Source organism: Barbus barbus (genome assembly GCF_936440315.1).
Source record: "Barbus barbus genome assembly, chromosome: 1".
NCBI lineage: Eukaryota > Metazoa > Chordata > Actinopteri > Cypriniformes > Cyprinidae > Barbus > Barbus barbus.
Window position 1 is genome coordinate 23459752 of NC_136729.1, and position 22912 is coordinate 23482663.

A 22912-nucleotide genomic window follows, 5' to 3' on the forward strand; every position below is an offset into this window, starting at 1 on the left:
GTGTCAAACTCTGTCTCTAACTCAAGTTCAAAAAGATGAATGGCTCTCATTGGATCTCAAGGTGAAGGCCCCTTAAAGAACCTGCAGGGAGAAGAAACACAGGGCTTGAGTGAAGGATTGCAGAGCCCCTGTGCTTGTTGGAGTCAATGTTACCTTTAAAGATATGGATTTTAGATAAAGGTTAAGGTTTAGATCAAGACTCAGAGCAAAGGTTATATCGAAACATTTATTGATAAGCAAAAAGAGCACGGATTTTGATGAGATTTTTCTCTGACTACATCACCTCAACTGTAGCTGTGAGATTCACAGTCATGCAGAAAATGGCACTCTCTTCAAATGCTTCTAGCTGTAGGCCAGGTGTCATTGAGTTTAGATAACATCTTCCACTCATCTCATGCAATAGCACGTTTTCCCCCCTCCTTCCCTGCACTCTAGCACATGCAGTGTTATGGACTGTTTGTGCTCTGTTATTGAATTCCAGGATTGTTTTCATTGTGTCAGTTCAGCCAGGAAGTATAGAAAACCATTTCAATTTGTCACCACATCAGATCTCTACGGGACATTTTCACATTCTAATGTCAGTGAGAGAAAAACTATAGTGTGTAGTATGACATTGGTTACAGTTGTGATTTCCATAGATGGACAGAACAACAACATGGGTCAAATCTCTTTATTTTAAGGCCCCTTCTTCCGTTAGTGGTTACCCACCTCTTCACTTTGTAATACCTACAGTAGAAGTCTTTATCCAGACAGACTAGTCCAGTCTTAACTTGTAACAGTGCTGCTCGTGGAGCATTTTCATTGAGAATCAGGGCACGCAGTTTATTTCACAGCGATGAAAATCAGCCACAATAAAACTTTATTCTTTATGGTCCATCCGCTCTGCCTCGCTGTACACACAAAGTCTATCCGCTCAGCTTTGATAAACTCCCACTCGTGCATCATCATCTGCTCTGCATGGAGAACATTTCTAAGGTCAGCTTTTTTACTTCAGAATGAGCTTGAAGGGTGTGTGCAGAAACTGTGTTAAGCTAATAGTATTTCCTCCAGACTGACCTTCCTCTTTAATGCTTGAGCCGTCCTCTTATCACAGCTGCTTGTACACATCCCTTCCTAGCAAAATGGTACAAATTGCATTTGATTTGCAGCGAGAAGATTCAGATGCCTAGAGCGTATTTTTATCTCCTGTCTGTATTGTGCGATGATGTAGCCTATGATTTTCACTGGGGCCTGTTTTGTACCAGTCACCCCCTGTTGGAGCAGTCGCACATGCCTTGACACAGACACTGGCAGAAGCCGTAGACCAGACAGACTGTGAGACTGGACGGCACCAGACTCACGCACACAATCCCCAGAGTCACTCTCTGAATCACCAGCAAGTAGATGCCAAGTGGCAGTGAACCGAAATAGAAAAAGCCCAGCAGCCACACCAAGACTCGCGGCACGTGATTGCAGAACTTGGACAGTGCATCTTGGTCCATTGCACTGCTGTTAGATGCTACAGAGACTGAGTCCAGACTGTGGTCGCCGTAGTAGTCAGAGCTGGCATTTTGGCTGGGTGACTGCTGCTGGTCCCGTTGCACCTCCATGATGGTGATGACCAGGCAGTTGGAGGAGTCATGGGATGGACTCTCATTGGAGGACAAGCTCTTGGGCGTCAGTACTACCTCCTTACTGTGGTCCGAGCTCCAGGACTTGTCCCGCACGGCCAGATAGGACATGATGTTTGAGTCGTCTGGCAACCCAGCCACTTCATACTCGCTGACCTGTGTCTCGTGGCGGCAGAAAGGGCAGCTGATGGAGTTGGAGCCGTCCCCCATGTCCAGGATCTTATTGAGGCATCTGGCGCACACGCGATGCAGGCAGTCCAGAATCTTGGGCTTACGGCTCTGTGCATTGTAGCGCTGGTAGCAGATTTTGCACTCCAACTCATTGTTGGTGGTGCTGTTGAGGCTGGTGTTAGTATTGGCGCCGGCATTAGCGGAGCTTTCCTCCGGTCCAGCCTGAGCACAGCTCATCGTGGTTTCATGCTCTGGGGAAAAAGAAAAAGATATTAGCACAGAATACGATATCATGCTCAGTTACAGTGGTACAGTATAAGATTACAGGGATTTTTAAGGTTTTTTTTTCTCACGTAAGGGGTAAAATTTTATTTTTCTTTTGACAAAATATTTCAGTAAATTGCATCTATTTATTACATTTATTGAGTGGCTATGCTTTTTGTGAGATTTATTATTTATTATATCTGAATAATTTTAAGGTTAATTGTTTGTCATTGGATAATAGTGATCTGTTTATTGTTGTGGATGCATACATTTGTTTAGATTTATACTGTAACAAATGTTGTTAATATTTTGAAATGGAAAAATTTGAACTTTAGGGTAATAAACAATTTGGACATAATTTTCCCAGTGGCATGTTGTTGCTGGTGTTATCTAGTGTAATGATACCACAATTCATAATAATTAGAATTTTTTTAAGTATAGTAACTAATTTATCAAAATGCATACTTTTTTTTAGAATATTTCATTTACACTTTGGTAAATTACTCTTTAAAAAAAAAAAAAGCATAAATAGTGAAAATCATATGTCATAAATCGTTTACACTTTTTGCAGGTTTTACAAGGTCATCATCTTAACCCTATTCATAATTTAATTTTGTTATAAAAAATTGGTTTGACCAATAGTGTTAGGAAGTTTAGATAATTTGATCAGATCTGACTCTCTCGTTCGATCTTGTTCATCAAAATGATGAAGTGATTTTGTTCTTTTAAGTGGTTTTAAATGTTGTACTTTTAACAGCCACATTTCCCAAACATATCCACCTACACAATCTTGATCATCATTACAAAAAAATCATTATCATGCAGCCAAAGATTTACAGGGAACATAAACTTTTCCTTCTACATCTTTCATTAATTTGTCACTTGACATGGATGACCCATCACTATTGACCAAGCAAATTGGTCTATTTATTTACCTTATTTATTGGATGATTCATCATCCATCTTGTAGATGCTAAACTTCAGAATCAGAATGAGCTTTATTGCCAGATATGTTTGCACATACAAGGAATTTGTTTTAGTGACAGTAGCTCCACAGTGCGACAGAATGACAGCAACAGGACAGGACACAGTGCTAAATAATCTACAAATATACAAAAATGGACAATGTGCTAAATAGCACAAACACAATATACAAAATAAACAATTCAGTATGTGCAGGTATGTTAGGTGCAAATTTGAGATGAATGAATGAATGAATGAATGATGCATTTATATAGCGCTTTATTGTGTATTGCTATACACCCAAAGCGCTTTACAATCATGTGGGGGGTCTCTCCTCAACCACCACCAGTGTGCAGCATCCACTTGGATGATGCGACGGCAGCCACAGGACAACGGCGCCAGTGCGCTCACCACACACCAGCTACAGGTGGAGAGGAGAGAGTGATAGAGCCAATCAAGTGGATGGGGATTACTAGGAGGCCATGATTAATAAGGGCCAGTGGAGGGAATTTGGCCAGGACACCGGGGTTACACCCCTACTCTTTACGAGAAGTGCCATGGGATTTTTAGTGACCACAGAGAGTCAGGACCTCGGTTTAACGTCTCATCCGAAAGACGGATGTAATAAGTATGTGTGTAAAATTAAAATAAAAAGTATGATAGTGTTGTGTGTTTCATGTTTATTGTTAAAAGTTCAAGTGTTCATGAGATGGATTGCCTGAGGGAAGAAACTGTTCCTATGTCTGGTCGTTCTGGTGCTCAGAGCTCTGTAGCGTTGACCAGGCGGCAACAGTTCAAAGAGGGAGTGTGCTGTATGTGAGGTGTCCAGAGTGAATTTACCAGCCCTTTTGGAGAGTGGGGAGGGTTGTACCAATGATTCGCTCAGCAGTCTGGACTACCCTCTGTAGTCTTCTGAGGTCAGATTTGGTAGCTGAGCTGAACCAGACAGTTGTTGAAGTGCAGAGGATGGATTCAATGATGGCAGAGTAGAACTGTTTCAGCAAGTCCTGTGGCAGGTTGAACTTCCTCAATGTGAGTCAATGTGAATGTCCCACTTCAGGTCCTGAGAAATTGTGGTGCCCAGGAATCTGAATGACTCCACTGCGGTCACAGTGCTGTTCATGATGGTGAGTGGGGGGAGAGCAGGGATGTTTCTCCTGAAGTCCACGATCATCTCCACAGTTTTGAGCGTGTTGAGCTCCAGGTTGTTAAGACTGCACCAGAGAGCCAGCTCCTTAACCTCCTGTCTGTAAGCAGACTCGCCACCGTCCTGAATGAGGCCGATCAGTGTGGTGTCGTCTGCAAACTTCAGGAGCTTGACAGAGGGGTCTTTAGATGTGCAGTCATTGGTGTAGAGGGAGAAGAGCAGTGGGGAGAGAACGCAGCCCTGAGGGGCTCCAGTGCTGATGGTGCGGGTGCTGGATGTGTATTTTCCCAGCCTCACTAGCTGCTGCCTGTCTGTCAGGAAGCTGTTGATCCACTGACAGACGGAGGTGGGGATTGAGAGCTGAGTTAGTTTGGGCAGGAGGAGGTCTGGAATGATAGTGTTAAAGGCCGAGCTGAAGTCCACAAACAAGATCCTCACGTAAGTCCCTGGTCTGTTTAGGTGTTGCAGTGTGTAAATGCAGTCCCATGTTGACTGCATCAACCACAGACCAGTTTGCTCTGTAGGCAAACTGCAGGGGGTCCATTAAGGGTCCAGTGATGTACTTCAGATAAGCCAAAACCAGTTTTCCAAATGACTTCATGACCACAGATGTTAGAGCCACAGGTCTGTAGTCGTTAAATCCTGTAATCTTGGGTTTCTTTGGGATGGGGATTATGGTGGAGTGTTTGAAGCATGAGGGGACTTCACACAGCTCCAGTGATCTGTTGAAGATCTGTGTGAAGATGGGGGCTAGCTGGTCAGCACATGATTTCAGACAGGCTGGTGTCACACTATCTGGGCCTGGTGCCTTCCTTCTCTTGTTCTTTTTGAAGACCTAGTGCACGTCATCTTCTCTTATCTGCAGTTCAGGTCTGGGAGAGAGGGGGGTTTTAGGAGGTGTGAATGGTGTTTTTTCAAACCTGCAATAGAACTCATTAAGATTGTCTACCAGTTGTTGATTCTCTACAGTGCTTGGGGATGGTGTCTTGTAATTGGTGATGTCTTTCAGAGCTTTTTACACTGAAACCGTGTCACTGGAAGAGAATTGGATCCTTAACCTGTTAACCTTCGCCCCCCATTTTGGGCCTCACAGGTGAAAATAACCTACCTAAATTAAAACGGTAACAGTTCCTGACAAAGTGTGCTACACAAACAAATTAGGTATCTTTGGAAAGAAGACACTCTAGGCTTTACTATCCATCATCCAGAGTTGATAATGCTCAAAAAGATAAAAAGTTATAGACACTGACGTGCCTTGAAAAATATTTTTCCACACTGAATGTTTTTTTATTTCATATACAAATACATGAAATAAGTCCTGGAGCATTCCAGAAAAGTAATGGATTGAAAGCCACATGTCTCATGAGTTTATATTTCAAATTTGATTTTTTGAAATTTGAAATTTATATTTCAAAAATGAGATTCCGGCAATATTTTTTCTGAAACTATTTATAGTCTCCCCCCCCCCCCGTTTGAGGAAAAATAACCACCAAATGGATTGCAGAATTATACAAACTATTATAGTCATTACTTGAGCACTAAAAAATACAAAAATAATTATTTGAGTAATAAAAAAGGGAAAAAAAAGAAAAAAAATGCTTTGTATATAGTATGTATTCTGAAGTATATATTCTGATTGCCAGACATAAACTGATATTGGCAGATATGGTCTTACAGTCAGTAATCACACGCTGATGTGCGTCCATACAGATGATAATCATACAGATGGGCCATATAATCAATAATAGCTGATCATTGAATCACAATGATAGCCGTCATAGAGTCTGTAATAAATACGCTGATGTGAGTCCATACATATGATAATCATGCAGATACGGCCACATTCCCCACACACACATATAAAAAATGTTGAAGAAAAAAAAAAAGTTTTTTATGGATAAAGCAGATCGCTAAGTTAGCTCAGATGACAGCTGTGTCACAGCGTGCGTCACGCTTTCAGGAGAGAGCGCCAAATTCAAATAAACTATATTCCGCTTTTCTGAGACTTTTTTTTCCGTGGATGGTCTCATTCTGTTTGTAAAACTGTATGCTACAACACCGTGTTGTTTTTTCACCACCAAGACGCTGTTTTTGAGCGTAATTTATTCCATAACGGACACGAACAATAACTCTAGAAATGAAATGTAAACAAAGGAATATTCATCCTTATTATAACTTTATTGTTTCGCTGGACTAAAAGTGCTCGCTGGGAAGTTGTTCTGTGGACCCTTACCTGTCTAACTAAACTGGGATTTCAGCAGTGGACGCGTTTGTGACTCGTTATTACAATGATAATGGTACATACTGCTTTTTTATTCTGCATGTTTTGATGTGTACTGCTTACACAAATGTAGCAAATACATTCCTTATAAGCTTTCCATCGAAAAACAGCGATCTGTCGTCGATGCTTGAGGCTTAGACCTTCAGAATGATATACAGTTTGTCAAGATTAATTATATTCTTTCACGTTAAATTCATTCATAAATATTAAACTAGTGGGGGAAAAAACGCTGAGTGCGCCGTCACTCTGGCAAACGTTAACAGGTTAACTTATCGGAATAATTCCTCTTTGCCACTCTGATCTCCTTTTCCAGTGTGTATTTGACCTGTTTATACAAGACTCTGTCCCCATTCCTGTAAGCATCTTCTTTGGCCTGACGGAGCTGTGTTTTGCAGTGAACCACGGTTTGTCGTTGTTATAAGTTAGATGAGTCCTGGTAGGAATGCACATATCCTCACAGAAACTGATATATGATGTTACAGTCTCTGTGAGCTCGTCCAGATCATCAGAAGCTTCAAAAGCACTCCAATTAGTAAGGTCGAGACCGGCTTGTAAAACCCGCTCTGTCTCATTAGTCCATATCTTTACAGTCCTTAATACAGGTTTAACAGATTTAAGTTTCTGTCTGTAGGTTGGAATAAGATGAACCAAACAGTGATCAGAGAGTCCTAAAGCTGCCCGTGGAACAGAGTGATATGCGTCCTTTATCGCTGTGTAACAGTGATCCAATATATTACTGTCTCTGGTGGGACATGTAACATGTTGTCTGTATTTTGGCAGTTCGCGGGAGAGTTTTGCTTTATTAAAGTCCCCGAGAATGATTAAAACAGAGTCCGGGTGTTGTTCTGTGTCTGTGATCAGATCAGCGAGTTTCTGTAAAGCTGTGCTCACATGCGCTTGCGGTGGAATGTAGACACTCACGAGAATGAACTGTCTGGAATGGTGTCGTTCAGCCAGGTTTCCGTGAAACACAGATTACCGTCTGCGCGTCCTGAAGCGTCTAAAGAGTGCTGCAGTCCCGCCGACTACTATGTTCAGCAAAACATCCGAATAATCGAAAACCGGTTTGAGATTTTGTGGAGTGTTCTGCCGAATGTTCAGCAGTTCTTCCTTGGTGAAACTGATCATGTTAGACAAAAAAAAAAAACAGGAAAAACTAACAAAAGCACTAAAACAACTGGAGAGCCAAACACAATGGCTGCCATGCACGGCGCCATCTTGATGTTAACTTGTCTCTAAATGTGTTACAGTTTAACAGTAAATGCAGTTTTTAAGGGGTCAATCTGCCCCAATCTCAGTTTGTTAAGTGTCCCTCAAATTTAATAATAGTTTACTGGATTTTCTCCTTATTAATCTATGAATATTAGATCTTTATTATTTTTTTGACAGGATAAAACATTTTATCCACCATTTATATCAAGCTGAAATAGGCTGTCATTAAGAATGAATGACATTGACAACAGTAAACAAATCTGTGGGTTTAGTCACTGTAGGTGATTTAATACAGGAAGAGGTTCCTACAGTGTGTTATGCAATCATGCATTATTGCATTGTTAGCGTGACTGTTGTAACAGGGCGAATGAGACGTGCGGATCCAAGTGCAAGCTTTTATTTATAAACATAGTCAATAAACAGGCAGGGTCAAACAACGGCAAACAGATATGGTACGGGTAAGACACAGAGCAATCCTAGGGCTAGCGAGAGTCGGCGATCAATATCCAGCAGGGCAAGGCAGAGAGATAATCCAGGTATACAAGCAGTAGTCCAAGAGAGGTGCAAACAGAGTCCAAACGGCAAGGCAAAGAGGTAAATCCAGGAAACGTGGGCAAGAATCAAAACACTAGAAAAACACACAAGGCAAGACTATGACAACAAACTGGGTTCTGTATCGCAGCTAAAACTAGGAGTTATAAAATGTAGAACAATACTGGAACTAAACAGAAAAACACAGAATGGCTCGGTAAGGCAGCTAACACTAGGGGAGTGATAAACGCAATACAATACTCGGCCGAGAGGAAGTCCATGGTTTATGTAGGGTGTTTGATCAGTGCAATCAGCTGTGTGATCAGCTGTGTGTCGTCAGTACAATGGATGATGGGAATTGTAGTCTGAGGTGGCGTGCAACAGTTAGTGTGGTGCAAGAGTCCATGTGGAGAGCGAGTGACCTCTGGTGGTGAGTTAACGGAAGTTCATAGACCAGATTCATGACATAGCGCCCCCCCCCCCAGAATCCAGGAGGGCGGTGGAGCAGAGGCGGAACAGGGAGAGGGACGTAGGGCCAGGTCCACGTGGAAGTGGAGTAGCCGGGGACCGAGGCATAGTCGGTATAGCAGGAAGCCAGGGTGGAGTCGACGGAACTGGAGCCCACCAGGGCAGAGCAGAATATCTCCACAGCAAAGCAGGCGGAGCAGAAGACCACCAGACCAGAGCAGAAGACCACCACGGCAGAGCAGATGACCACCAGACCTGAGCGGACAAAGCAGAAGACCACCACAGTGGAGCAGATGACCACCAGAGCCAGACAGCAGACCTCCACAGTGGACCAGACAGAGCAGAAGCCCACCAGTGCGGAGCAGACAGGGCAGAAGACCTCCAGACCGGAGCAGAAGACCACCAGAGCCAAACTGAAGACCACCATGGCGGAGTAGAGACCCCTGGCAGAGACTGGAACCTAGGGGAAACTGAGACACAAGAGACAAGCAGAGCATATGTGGTCTCAAGGACCGAGGCAGGGAACACAAGTTCATTTAAGGAGTCCATGGCAGTGATAAGGTTAACGGGACAGATATGGGGTGCATTTATAGAGTTCATGACAGGCAGGGTTAAGAGTTCACAAACGGCCCCTAGAGGCGCAACGCAATATTCTGGAAGTTCACCCATAACCCCCTCAGTTGTGACTGATGGGACTGGTAATTCACAACCAGACTTCTCGGCTGACTCAGGGTGGGACAACAGTTTATAGGCTGTGACATACGCAAAAGAAGGTTCATTAATGGCCTCCGTGGCCAGTTCAAAGGAAGGTCTCTATAGCCGTGACAGGGCAGGACGAGGATTCATAAACGGCCTCCATAGCTGTGACAGGGCAAGACGAGGATTCATAGACGGCCTCCATAGCCGTGACAGGGCAGGATAAGGATTCATAGAAGGCCTCCATAGCCGTGGCAGGACAAGGGTTCATAAACGGCCTCCATGGCCATGACAGGACAGGACGAGGATTCATAGATGGCCTCCATAGCCGTGACGGGCAGGAAGAGGGTTCATAGGAGGGTATCACTGACACCTCTGGAGGTTCTGCAGCAGACGCCGCCACCTCTGGAGGTTCTATAGTGGTAACATCAGGAAACAGGTAGAGTTCAGTAACCGGACAGGTACAGTGCTCATCAACGGCTCCTTTGACCGTGACATGACAGGCTGAGAGTACATTGCTGGGCGCCACCACCATACAATGAGCTGAAGTGAGCACCGCCGCTCCGGGAGGTTCTGCAGCATGTGCCGCCACCTCTGGAGAAGCTGCAGCGGGTGCCATCGCCTGGGGCAGTTCCGAGGTGGTGTACGCAGCCCAAACGCAACAAAGCGATCCCCATCATGGGAAGTGCTTCGGACAGGGAAATTAGTGCAGGAACAGGAGGGTTAAAGGGAGCTGGTTTGGGGACACCAGCTGCATGTGCAGACACCAGTGGTGCATCCCTCACACTGCATACCAGATTAGGATACTGAAGGACTGACCTTGAATATCTGGGTGTGACAGACAGAACGTGACAAGACTCTGGATGCTCAGCTGTGACGTGGTTCTGGATGGTTAGCGGTGACGTGGTGAGACTCTGGCAGATCAGCGGCGATGTGGTGAGACTCTGGCAGATCCCTCGTCCTGCCCTGTCACGGCCATGGAGGCCGTTTATGAACCCTCATCCTGTCCTGTCACGGCTATGGAGGACGTCTATGAATCCTTGTCCTGCCCTGGCAGATCAGCGGAGACGTGGTGAGACTCTGGCAGATCAGCTGAGACGTGGTGAGACTCACAACGATCAATGGTGACTTGATTTAGCTCATGACTGGGTGTTGTTGTGTCCGCCATTTTGCGATCAGGTTCCGCTGTCGCCACCATTTTGTGAGTGCACTCTGGTGCAGCCACCATCTCAGTCAAAGACACGGTGTCGCGTTCCTCCTCCGCGACACCCACAGTGAATGGAGAACCAACAAACAACAAAGCATAATCCATAAACTGACAGAGTGCCCTCGCGTCTAAGATTAGACCGAAGGGGTTGAGTTATACCATCACAGAAAATCTCTATCAAAATAATGTCTGGTAAATCTGAATAGTGAGCTATGGCTAAAAATTCTCGCATATGGCTTACCAGCGATCGGGTGTCTTGCTTAATAGCAAATAATATACGTGTTGTGTCCATACCTGGCCAAAGTTCCTCTGAAAAGCTGCTGGATCCTTGTGTGGCCGAGTATTCTGTAACGGGGCGAACGAGACGTGAGACGTGTGGATCCAAGTGCAAGCTTTTATTTATAAACAGTCAATAAACAGGCAGGGTCAAACAACGGCAAACAGATATGGTACGGGCAAGACACCGAGCAATCCTAGGGCTAGCGAGAGTCGACGATCGGCGAACAATATCCAACAGGGCAAGGCAGAGAGATAATCCAGGTATACGAGCAGTAGTCCAAGAGAGGTGCAGAGTCCAAACGGCAAGGCAAAGGGGTAAATCCAAGAAACGCTGGCAAGAATCAAAACACTAGAAAAACACACAAGGCAAGACTATGACAACAAAGTGGGTTCCGTATCGCAGCTAAAACTAGGAGAGTTATAAATGCAGAACAATACTGGAACTAAACAGAAAAACACAGACTGGCTCAGTAAGGCAGCTAACACTAGGGGAGTGATAAATGCAATACAATACTCGGCAGAGAGGAAGAGGAAGTCCATGGTTTATGTAGGGTGTGTGATCAGTGCAATCAGCTGTGTGATCAGTGCAATCAGCTGTGTGTCGTCAGTGCAATGGATGATGGGAATTATAGTCTGAGGTGGCATGCAACAGTTAGTGTGGTGCAAGAGTCCATGTGGTGAGCGAGTGACCTCTGGTGGTGAGTTAACAGACGTTCATAGACCAGATTCATGTCAACTGTAATATACTAACACCCATGCTATTAAGTCTTCATAGGAAGCTTCCTACTGTGCCACATGGGTGTTTTCAATGTCTCATTCAGTCTGCAACTCTCCAAAGGCCTAATTAGGCCACTTTGCTAATTGCTCTTTGTGAAATTAATTACGGAAAGAAATGTGGTATCGACGTGGCGATTTTGCTTCATTGTCTTGGGGAGCCAACTGTTTTTGTTTCCTTAATGTCACCCAGCCGTTGTTATACTGAAGGAAGAAACTGTCGTAGGAATGAAATAGTGGCCCTTTTGGTAAAGAGCATGCTCCTCCAGCAAATAAACCTCTCTCTATTATTAATGACAACAATGCCCGTGCATAATTCTATTGCTGAGAGGAATTTGTTTTGCTTTGCTGGATAGAAAAATAGCCAGCAGAGGCTCTCAAAAAAAGCCCAATAAAGAAACATGATTGCAGGCTGTTTAGTGTTCAGACTGTATTTGCAGAGCCTTTTCAGATCATAGATTAACAGACTCACTGTTTCCAGTCCCTGTTCAAATGGTCCATACCATCCATATCATCCACATAAAAAAAAACATTCAACTTTTGCTGGAAATGAGTGTGAATGAGAATGGCAAGCATTGATTGATGTAGGAATGGTAATGTACGGCAGTATTTGTAACTCCGATGTGTATTGCGGCATGAAAGCTTTTCTTTGTTCTATCACTCTGTTCTTCTTTCTCTCCTTCCCTTTTTCCTGGCAGTAATGACATATGGTGTTTAACATGCTTTTCAGAGGACAGATGTGCTCTGTTTTCTTGCAAATCTAATATAAGAAGCTCATTTGTAGCTTAAATGGACAAAACCAATTTTGTCATTGTAATTGTATCTCAAAAAAAGCAGTGAAATGGGGACCTAATGAATGTCATGGATTGTAAATTATAAATTTGACATAGGCCATTTTATATCACTCAGGAGAGCAGTATGTTGACGTTTACTTGGCGCAGCAATCTTCCTGGAAAAATCTGTTAGTAGAAGGATGAGTTAGCACATAATTCATCTACAGTCGAGTGTTTTTCAATTATTGTTGGAATACTCTCTCAACAGACAGAGATTCTGCAATGACAAACTTTTATCTGAAAAGACATAGGCTAATATTTAATGCATCACTGTGCTACATAAATACAGCACTACTATGCAAAGTGAGCAAACGCAGACACCGTTTTGAGAAATGTATTTGAATATTTCCTCGGATACATAAGCCTTACACCTTTACAGAGGTTTTAAAATTAACAGTGGACTCTGTTTATGATTTAGCACATTGTTCTTTCACCTTCATGGAAACATTAACCCTTACAGTACATTTCTGAGCTGCTCTTTAGGTGAGATGATTTAATGTTCCCTTGTAATTATGTGTGAGACTGCTGTGAGCCTGACTGCAGGTTTCCTGTTCTCCCAAACTAACAGTGCAATCTAGTTAGTTAACAGGAACATGTAGCAGTCCAGACTGCCGAGTTCACAAATAAATAAAATGGTCTTTTGTTATTGCTGAGTCCCACTGGATATTAAAGCTTGTGCTCACACAATGAAGCAGCGCTGCGGTTTTGTCAGCACACATAGGGAACACCGTTTAATTGTTTTATTGCTGTGTGCTTGAGCTGCTTGAGTGATGTCACATATGCATATAATGACCAGGCCATTCCAACCTACTCTACAATTCAAACTCTAGGGGTCAATTAATGACCAAGCAGTTGGAGGAGTCATGAGACAATTATTTTATCAGGAATGCAGTAAACACAGCAAAATTGTGTAATATTATTTTTCTATTTTAATGTATTTTAAAATGCTATTTATTTCTATGATGCAAAGCTGAATTTTTGGGAGCCATTACTCCAGAAGGGTTATTGTTATCTATACTAAAAAAATGTGCTGCTTAATTTTTTTTTCCACAATTCTTTGATGAATAGGAAGTTTAAAGGACAGCATTTCTGCAAGCTGTAAAAGGCATTTTATAACAAGAAGGACATGTATTGTGCTTAGGGCCACTGAAACGTCAGTTATCCACTACTGGCTAAATGGCTGCCCTATACCTTCATGTTTTAACCTGCTTGACAGACTACAACTCTTCCTTCCCACCAAATGCTGTTGTGATGTGTCCCAATCAATTTTTGTGTGAACTATCCCTTTAAGATAAAATAAAGCCCTTGAGTCACTCTCACACACTGCTTATTTGTTAAACACTTAGCATCTCTAGTAATCATACTCCAGAAGATGTGCAGTGTGTGAATCAAATCTCCCTATTGGAAAGATGTCAGCAAGAGTTCTTTACGTCACATACAGCAACACATACAGTTCATTAAGTCGCTTTCAAGTGCAATCACTTAGACTTCTTAAATTTAGCCGCTTCATTCATCTTGCTCTCCAGAGACCTGAGAATTCAAAGTCAATTTAATTATTTAGACCATCTTGTATATGTAAGATCCAAGGTGCAGAGACTGTGAGTGCTTATGTTTTAACAATAAATGCTATTTAAAGCTCTGTTCAATCATTTATAGATGATGATTATGAATACCTTATGAATAGTGAGCTACAAAGGGAAGCTCACTGGATGCTGGGATCTGCTCTTAAGGCACATTACAGTACATGCGGATTTGTTAATATTGCATTACTCAGGGCTTTCGTTTGAAATCCTGCGTGACCAATCCTATATTTCTGAGGCCAGACTCGCACAAATTCCCATACTGTGCAAAAATGATTAAAACTAAAGTTCTGTATTAGGCTATATTAGAAGCTAAGTTGACTCTGAATATCTTGAGTCTGGCATTGAGTGGGTCAAACCAAAGAGCGTGGTGGCTCCGTCTACCCCTAAACCAAATAAATCCTCATTTTCAGCCAAGTTCATCTTCTCAATAAACCAGACTGAGCTCATCATCTCATAACTGTGACATTCAATATGACCATTCCTTCACTAATAATTTACCTCATTAGGTTGGACAGCAAATCTTATAAACAGGCAGTAATGTCTATGTAACATCTTTAATTCTTGTACTTTCAGGGTAGGGATTCAGAGCACAGGAAATAACAGTATGCTGCTTTTCAATCACATATAGAAAAGTGTGACAAATTAAGAAATACACAGACATTTTCAACCTGTCCCTCACCCAAGCAACTGTGCCAACATGCTTTAAGTCCACATCCATTGTGCCAGTGCCGAAACACTCCTCCCCGACGTGCCTAAATGACTACCGCCCCGTAGCACTCACACCCATTGTAATGAAGTGCTTTGAGCGACTGGTCCTGGCACACCTCAAGAACTGCCTCCCACCCACACTGGACCCACACCAATTTGCCTACCGCAGCAATAGGAGCACCGAGGATGCAGTATGCACAGTACTGCACTCGGTACTCACACACCTGGATAATACCAACACATATGCACGGATGTTGTTTGTTGATTTCAGCTCAGCATTCAACACCGTCATTCCCTCCAAGCTGATCACTAAACTTGGTGACTTGGGTGTCAACACCTCCCTCTGCAGCTGGATTATGGACTTTCTTACCAACAGACCTCAGCATGTTAGGACAGGCCACACCTGCTCCACCACCATCACACTCAACACCGGCGTACCACAGAGCTGTGTGCTGAGCCCATTTCTCTACTCCCTCTATACCCATGACTGCAGGCCTGTGCATGGATCCAACTCCATCATCAAGTTTGCTGACGACACCACAGTGATTGGCCTCATCAGAGACAACGATGAGACTGCCTATAGGGAGGAGGTACAGCACCTGGCTGCATGGTGTGCCGACAATAGCCTGCTCCTCAACACCAGCAAGACAAAGGAGCTTATTGTGGACTTCAGGAAGAAGAAAAGTGGAACGCATGACCACATTAACGGGATGGTTGTTGAACGTGTCTTCAGCTTCAAGTTCCTGGGAATCCACATCTCGGAGGACCTGACCTGGACCACCAACACATCCAGCCTAGTCAAGAAGGCTCACCAACGCCTCTTCTTCCTTAGAACACTGAAGAAGAACCACCTGTCTCCAACCATCCTGGTGAACTTCTACCGGTGTGCGATTGAAAGCATCCTGACCAACTGTATCACAGTCTGGTATGGGAACTGCACAGTTGCTGACCGCAAGGCACTGCAGAGGGTGGTGAAAACCGCCCAACGCATCACAGGGACACCACTTCCTGCCATTAAGGACGTCCAGAGAAAACGCTGTTCACGTCAAGCTCGCGGGATTCTTAAGGACTCCTCTCACCCTGACCATAGACTGTTTAACTTACTGCCCTCTGGGAGGCGCTTCAGGAGCCTCCGAACAAGGACAAGCAGACTCAGGAACAGCTTTTTCCCTACAGCTGTTTCCCTACTTAACTCTGCCCAATGACACACCCCTCACACACCACCACAAACTCTCCACCCCTCCCCATCATTAAATCAGTTTTAAAAAAAACAACAACCACACACTGAGTACTATGTACTGGAAATTTTTATTTCTATGCACTTTCAATGTTCATTGCACTAGTATTTATATATCTTAATGTATAGCCTATTCATACCCATTTGTAACTATATTCATAGTGTACATACATTTACTGCACAATCCATCTGTATAGTATGTTCATATCACCCATCTGTATACAATACTGATAGTATTTAAAAAATCTCTAAATTATGTCCATAGTACTACTGCCTTATCTGTATATTCTGTACATATGTAACATATTGTAGGCACTGTATATCCTGCTTATTGCACTTCTGGTTAGATGCTAACTGCATTTCGTTGCCCTGTACCTTACATGTGCAATGACAATAAAGTTGAATCTAATCTAAAATACCTCAGTGACAGAAACTCAGTGCTCTCTTTCATTCAAGCTATTCATGCAACTCTATTGATCTCTGAAAGCGATTACTGAGATTAAAAATCGTTACATCACAAGTTTACATGGTCTCTTCTCATAATCATGTGTCGTTTCACGGGTGTTTTAACTGTGTATCAGGCTCAGGCTGCACATACACTCTCTTGTGCTGTATCTTCAGCTTGAACACTGCATTGAGAAAGTGTTTCTCGCTTGCACTATCCAATTTTTGCTACTTGCTGTCTTCTTAAAGAGCATGAGACTGAATTCATTTTGCAGCAGGGTCTGCGCAGTTATAGGGAATCTGAAATGTTTGTATTGCAATAACATGTTTGTCTCTGTGGAGGGATTACAAGGGAATGAAGGGATGGAGACAAAGATAGAGTGAACTGAGCTTTTCAGAAGACAGTGGAAGTGTATTTAGTTGGGCCCTTTTCAAAAGCAGATTGCAGGTCTGTGCTGCTAATCTATTCTGTCAGTTAAAATAATTGGATCCTCACAGTATGTCAGGCCATTTGATTAGGGCCATGTCATTATTCCTGTACTCTGAGAACGAGAGAATGAAATGTTTTTGCCACTGCTGTGACACAATCTTCATATGCACACAGGTAAACATTTGTTCCTGCATTTGTTCAGCTTCTGTCAAGAAGTTAAATGTTTCTGATGAATGCATGTTATGTGGATTGCATATATTCATGTGTATGTGTTCATATATGTATGTGTAAAGTAAATTAATTCATAGTTGTGCCATCGTTGTGTTTGCATACTTGTTTAATGTAACATATCAGTAACTTACACTCACAGATAAGGTTTGTTCTTTCTAGTGAATCAAAAGCATAAGTGCAAAGGAACCAGTGTAGTTCATTTCCCAAATGAATGACTCTGAGTTGGTTCTTTTTAGTGATTCAGACACATTAACTCAGTAGTTACTGACTTGTTGTTTAGTGCTTCGTTAAAGATGCATGATCTGTTTTACGTTTACATTTAGTCATTTAGCAGACACTTTTATCCAACGCAACTTACAAATGAGGATAATGGAAGCAATCAAAAGCAACAAAAGAGCAATGATATGCAAGTGCTATAACAAGTCTCGGTTAGCTTAACGCAGTACAAGTAGCAAGGTTTTTTTAATTATATAATAAATAAAAAGAAAACAGATAGAATAGAAAAAGAATAGAGCAAGCTAGTGTTAGAGGCCTTTTTTGCGTTTGTTAATTGTATAATAAATAAAAAGAAAACAAACAGATGGAATACAAAAAGATTAGAAAAGCTAGTGTTAGGTTTTTTTTTTTTTTTGTCAATAGTTATGAATGACATATGGTATTAGATGCATTTTTTAATTATTGTTTTTTGATATATAGTTTTAGGCCAATAATTGGATAATAACCTCTGAAAAGAGGTGAAAGAATTCCTCATTTGGCAATAGAATTCCTTTTTTTTTTTTATGTTTATCATGTAAAAGTGAAAAATAAATAATTAATAGAACTGTTAATTAACTGAAAAATGACAATGAATCAGAACCAGAAACGTTAAATACTGTGCAATTCCCATCACTACTCAACAAACAGAAAAAGGTGAAATGTTTTTCCTGAAGGTGTAAAGCTATATTTCACTTCCTAAATGACGTGTGATCTCTGCAGGTTTCAGTTACATTAACAGTGTGGGTTTGTTTTTGTTTAGCATCGTATCAACCTGTTTACCTGTATTTCTGCCTGTCACTTATACATGTGTTATATCAACCTATCAGAGAGCAGATGCATCTGGGGGTTTGGTGCTTTTGTTAAGGTATGTATTAAAGACATTTTGAATCTACAGTATCAAGCCTGAGGGTTTTAGTATATTAAAGATTACTCACTAACACATTTAGGATTGGTATTATCTAGAGGACTGAAACTCAGTCTGTCTGAGATTATTAATGTAGGTTTTCATTTCTGTAATCTTCCAACGGTACTAATACATACCAGATCTCCATGATCTCATAGACAACCTTAGTGACAGTGCTGTGGGCATAGAAGTCTTCATCCTCCTGACTCAAACAAGGCAGGCAGAGTGAAGATGCTATAGATCACGTATCCACTTTGTTTGTACGTAACAAGTCCCGAAGGGAAGTAACTGCCGTGTGTGTGTGTGTATTGTTTGTAGCAGCCCGAACTCACAAGTCCCGAAGCAGGGCCCTTGGCTTCAAAGATGCTTTTGTAACAAGTATTTGAGGGAAAAAGCCTCTGTAGGTTTGGTGTCTAAGTGGAAGCTATGCGGGAGATGGGGAATAGATTGAGAGGACGAGTTAAATTTATTTATTTCGAAATTAGGGTCATTTGCAGTTCACAGCTGAGCTGAAGAGAAGCACACCTGAAAGAAGCCAATAATAGCTGCATAGAACACTGACAAACACACATGCACATCCACATTTTTGATTCTCAGACCTTAGGACGTATTATAAATGCAGACTACCCTGTTCACCACTGTTTTGCTATTATCTTTTTCAACTTTCATTTGAAAGAAAACCTCAGTGTTCATCTCTGCATTCTTCAGTAAATTGACCTCAGTCTGCCCCACTTTTCCCTCTGGAATATGTGTGGATTCTTTCAAAAGCACAATTTAGTTTGATTACTTTAGTCACTTAGACTGTCTTGACCTCCTACTGCATGTCAGGGACCTCAATCACAGCAGCCTTCACATTATGCATCTCATCTGACACATCAGATGCTGAGACTTCTTACAACACTTCATTTACTGCATTGGCTTCCATGCTCATTATGATTAATCTCCACGTTCCAAGTACTGAATGGTGTTTATATCCATTCTGTGATTATTAAACTACCATTCAGAGTTTGGGGTCAGTGTTTTTTGTTGTTTTTTTTGAAAAGTGACAGTATAGACATTTAGAATCTTATAAATGATTTATATTTCAAATAAATGCTGTTCTTTTGAACTTTCTGTTTCACAAAGAGTGAGGCTAGAATATTGTATCACAAAAATATTAAGCAGCACAGTTGTTTTCAGCAAATGATGAGAAGAAATAATAAGAAATGTTTTTTGTGCACCACATCAGCATATTATAATGATTTGTGAAGCATCATGCAACACTGAGGATTGGAGTAATTCAGCTTTGCCATTTCAGAAATAAATTACTATTAAAAGAGAAAACAGTATTTTAAATTGTAATATTTCACAACATTGTTTACTGTTTTTTTGATTAAATAAACCAAATAAACTTTGACTTTTGAACTGTAGAGTATATATTCTGTTTTCTAAAATATATATTGTGTGTTATATATAATAATATAACACTTTCTGTTTGTTGTGTTTAAAAATCCATTAAACATCAAAGCTGTCAGGCTGTGAATGGAAAAGTGCAAGGAAATTCTATCAAAATTAGTAAACGTGCTAAACGTCATGTTTCAGTTGAGCTTTGGACTGATGGGTGGCATTCAGGTGAAAAGCAGCAGTGAACATGAGCCTTAATAAAACTTTTCCAACATCAGGAGTCTCCAGGCAACCACCATGGTTACGATGGAGTATATTGAGTCATACTACACCGACATCTCTACCTTTGTTGTCCATACTAACATGAACAAGCCTAATTAAAGAGGTTTAACTCACAACTTCCACACTTGTATTCTTCATTAAAAACCTCCAGTTTACCTGTACAAACAGTTTTGTCAAATAGAAATGTTTACTGCCTTTTACTTAAAGTGCTGAGATATCAGTTGTGAAACTTAAACAAGCTGTAAAAGCAGGCCAGAAGCTTAGTCATCTGAAAATAGACTATACAAACCAAAGTCTTATACATTTCTGTTTATATTCAGAAATATACTATATAGTATTATATAATATATTATAGTTTTTAATTGTATTATTACATCATTTTCAGAAGTACACAGATACAGGACGCATTCATTCTAGAGGGAGCTAAGCAGACAGAGAGCAAACGATTGCAACAGGACACTGTCATGCTCTTTAAAAATAACTATTTAAACACATTGGAAAATGTGACTCCAAGAGAACTCCCTTCAAGCCAGTTATGACGAAAATAGTGCGCCTGCTTATTATGATAATTACAGTAATCTGCAGGGGGCATGAAAAGATGGCCTTTGAGGTCATTTTCTCCTTAAGAATAAAAAAAGATCTGACCCCTGGTTGAATTACAGTTGACAAGTTGAACTTCCCAAGGGATTCCCTACATTGTTTAGAATGTTAAGACGAATGTGGCCTTGAGTAGGGCCTTTTCATTTTGACAAGACTAGTTTTGGCATAAAATGCCTTTGGAGCCCCTAGGAAGAAGTTTTGTATGGAAAAGCTCCATTATGGACAGCAGAGTTCAAAAGAGAATACAAAACTCTGTAAAGACAGAAAAACTTAAAAACAGAAGTGAAATATCCAAACTGCAAATGGATGATGCTGCTAACAGCTCCAATTGACAGATTTACCCTGATGGTAAGAATTTCATGGCTAATTCAGTATAGCCACACCTGTTATCACAAGCTCAGTTGAATATATCACAATGATATGAATAAAATATCACAAACTGACATCACATTGGCAGATCACCCACTGCAGTCCACCACATGTCACTGAAATCACTTCATGTTGCCACGTTTGTTTGCAATATAAGTTCCAGTTCTCCATAATGGTTTTGTGGTTTGTCTGGTGGCTGCTCAGATACTGATTGAAATGATCAAGACAACTCTAGTATCTCACTGAGGTTTTGGAAGAAGAGAAAAAGAACAGACAACCAGAGAGTCTGAATTGCTGTAATTGAATGCTCACACACACATGCACTGAAAGAGCTGTTCACTGAGGCATGTTTGTGTGGAGTGTTATTGATCGATGTGTGAGGGAAAGCTTGGACCTATGTGTTCTTAAACCCCATAAAAGACAGTCAAACCTCTCTCTCTTCCAAACACACACACATAATCTCTCTCTCCATACATGCTAATTCTCTGCTTGAAGCAGATATGATAACACAGGGGGTGTTAGACATTATCATTGCTAATCAGTGCTGTAAACCTATACGTATGTTTTTACATTTACGTGCATGTGGAAATTTTCTTCCCGGTTATTATTAGATGATCATTTGTGAATTCCTCCCTCTGGGTTTTGATCTCTGAAGGAAATCACATTTGTGCCTAACATCAGTTACCAAGAAGCACAACTCTCAACATCCACTTATCTGTCACTCTATTTCTTTCCCATTTATTCTATCCATTTTCTTTCTTCTCCTTGTTTTTCTTTGTGCTTAATTTCTTCTCAGAGATCCATCTCATATCCTCCCCAGTGTCATATATTTACGATGAGGCATTTATGGAGCATATCTGACTACTCACGTTTACTCATGCGGCTGTAATTGTCTTATTGCCCTCTGCTATATGAAGATGAGTTACATCAACAGGCTGCCTCTCCCTGGAAACCACAGGAGTTGCGCAAATGTGTATGTTTGTTTATCTAAATGACTCACATCTGTTTTAGCAGCAGACAAGCCAACATCTGTTCCTCTCCATAACACATCTGCCCTGAGTCTGCAGTTCAACATATCACTGCAGATCTCTGCTTCATTCATCTACATTAACTGTGTTTCCGGTTTTATTCTTAATTGTGTGTGTGTGCACACAGGTTCATTTTTCATCCACAAGGTTAGAAAAGCTTGGGTAAAATATTCCCTCATAAAGGTTTTACGATGTGAAGTATTAAACCGTAAATTCACACATTCTTATTGCTTCAGTATCCTTCCCTTTCCTCTGCACTCTTCTCTTTCTAGGTAATAATACTTTCAGTCACTTTTCCTGCATTGGCTAGACTTGATCTAATTAAGACAGATGAACACGTCTCCACACATAATAGCTCTCTTTTTCTAGTCTTACCGTGCTGTGTAGTGTCTTTCACTGGCTCCTCCAGGGTTGTTTGAGTTATTTTGCTTTCCTTTGATTCTTTTTTTAGTTTAAAGTGATACTCCACTGTTCTTCAGTGCTCTCCAGTGCAACTGTTTTCATATCGCTCTCCCGGCTGCTCTAGGTGTACAAGCAGCAGGCGTCAGTGAGTGTATGCGCTCTGGGTCGGCGTCTGTGCGAGCAGGAGGAGGACTTTGCGGGAAAAGCGGCGAATTATCATCGAGAGATCCGGCACCTGCAGAGTCAACTCAGAGACAGACAGGAGCAACTGCACGGAGCTCTGCAGCAGAAGAGGTGATCCTATCCCTCTCACACATGCACACACATGCACTCTCTCCCCCTCTTGCTTTGTGTGAATAGAAGGATGCAGCAGAAGAGGTGAGAGCAGTAGTGGAGCAGCTGTCACAGAGGCACAGACCAATAACAGACAGTGGAGAGAGAGAGAGAAAGAGAGAGAGGAGGGGCTCTAGACAAGCTGGCACAGCTGCAGACTCATCTGTCTAAATCTTCCATGTACTCTCATAATTGTGAGCTCTCATAATTACATTCACTTTTCTTTCATTTGCTACTTTCTCTGTCTTATGGCCCTGTGTACCTGTTCATTCTTGCAGCTTACTTTT

General features: G+C 41.7%; 2 protein-coding genes across 2 annotated transcripts in view; one reads left to right on the plus strand and one right to left on the minus strand.

The window, feature by feature from the left end:
- Positions 1–22912, plus strand: part of LOC306851610 (centrosomal protein of 89 kDa-like) — a 104021-nt gene that overhangs the window by 61780 nt on the left and 19329 nt on the right. Inside the window, 1 exon segment of the mRNA XM_079387995.1 lies at positions 22417–22586. Coding sequence (XP_079244121.1) covers positions 22417–22586 — 170 coding nt within the window.
- On the minus strand, positions 658–22646 carry LOC306851839 (E3 ubiquitin-protein ligase RNF182-like). The gene is made up of 2 exons (XM_079388298.1): positions 22266–22646; positions 658–2032 (listed from the first exon to the last, which is right to left on the minus strand). The coding sequence occupies exon 2, from the start codon at positions 2016–2018 to the stop codon at positions 1245–1247; it is 774 nt and encodes a 257-aa protein (XP_079244424.1). The 5' UTR covers positions 2019–2032; positions 22266–22646; the 3' UTR covers positions 658–1244.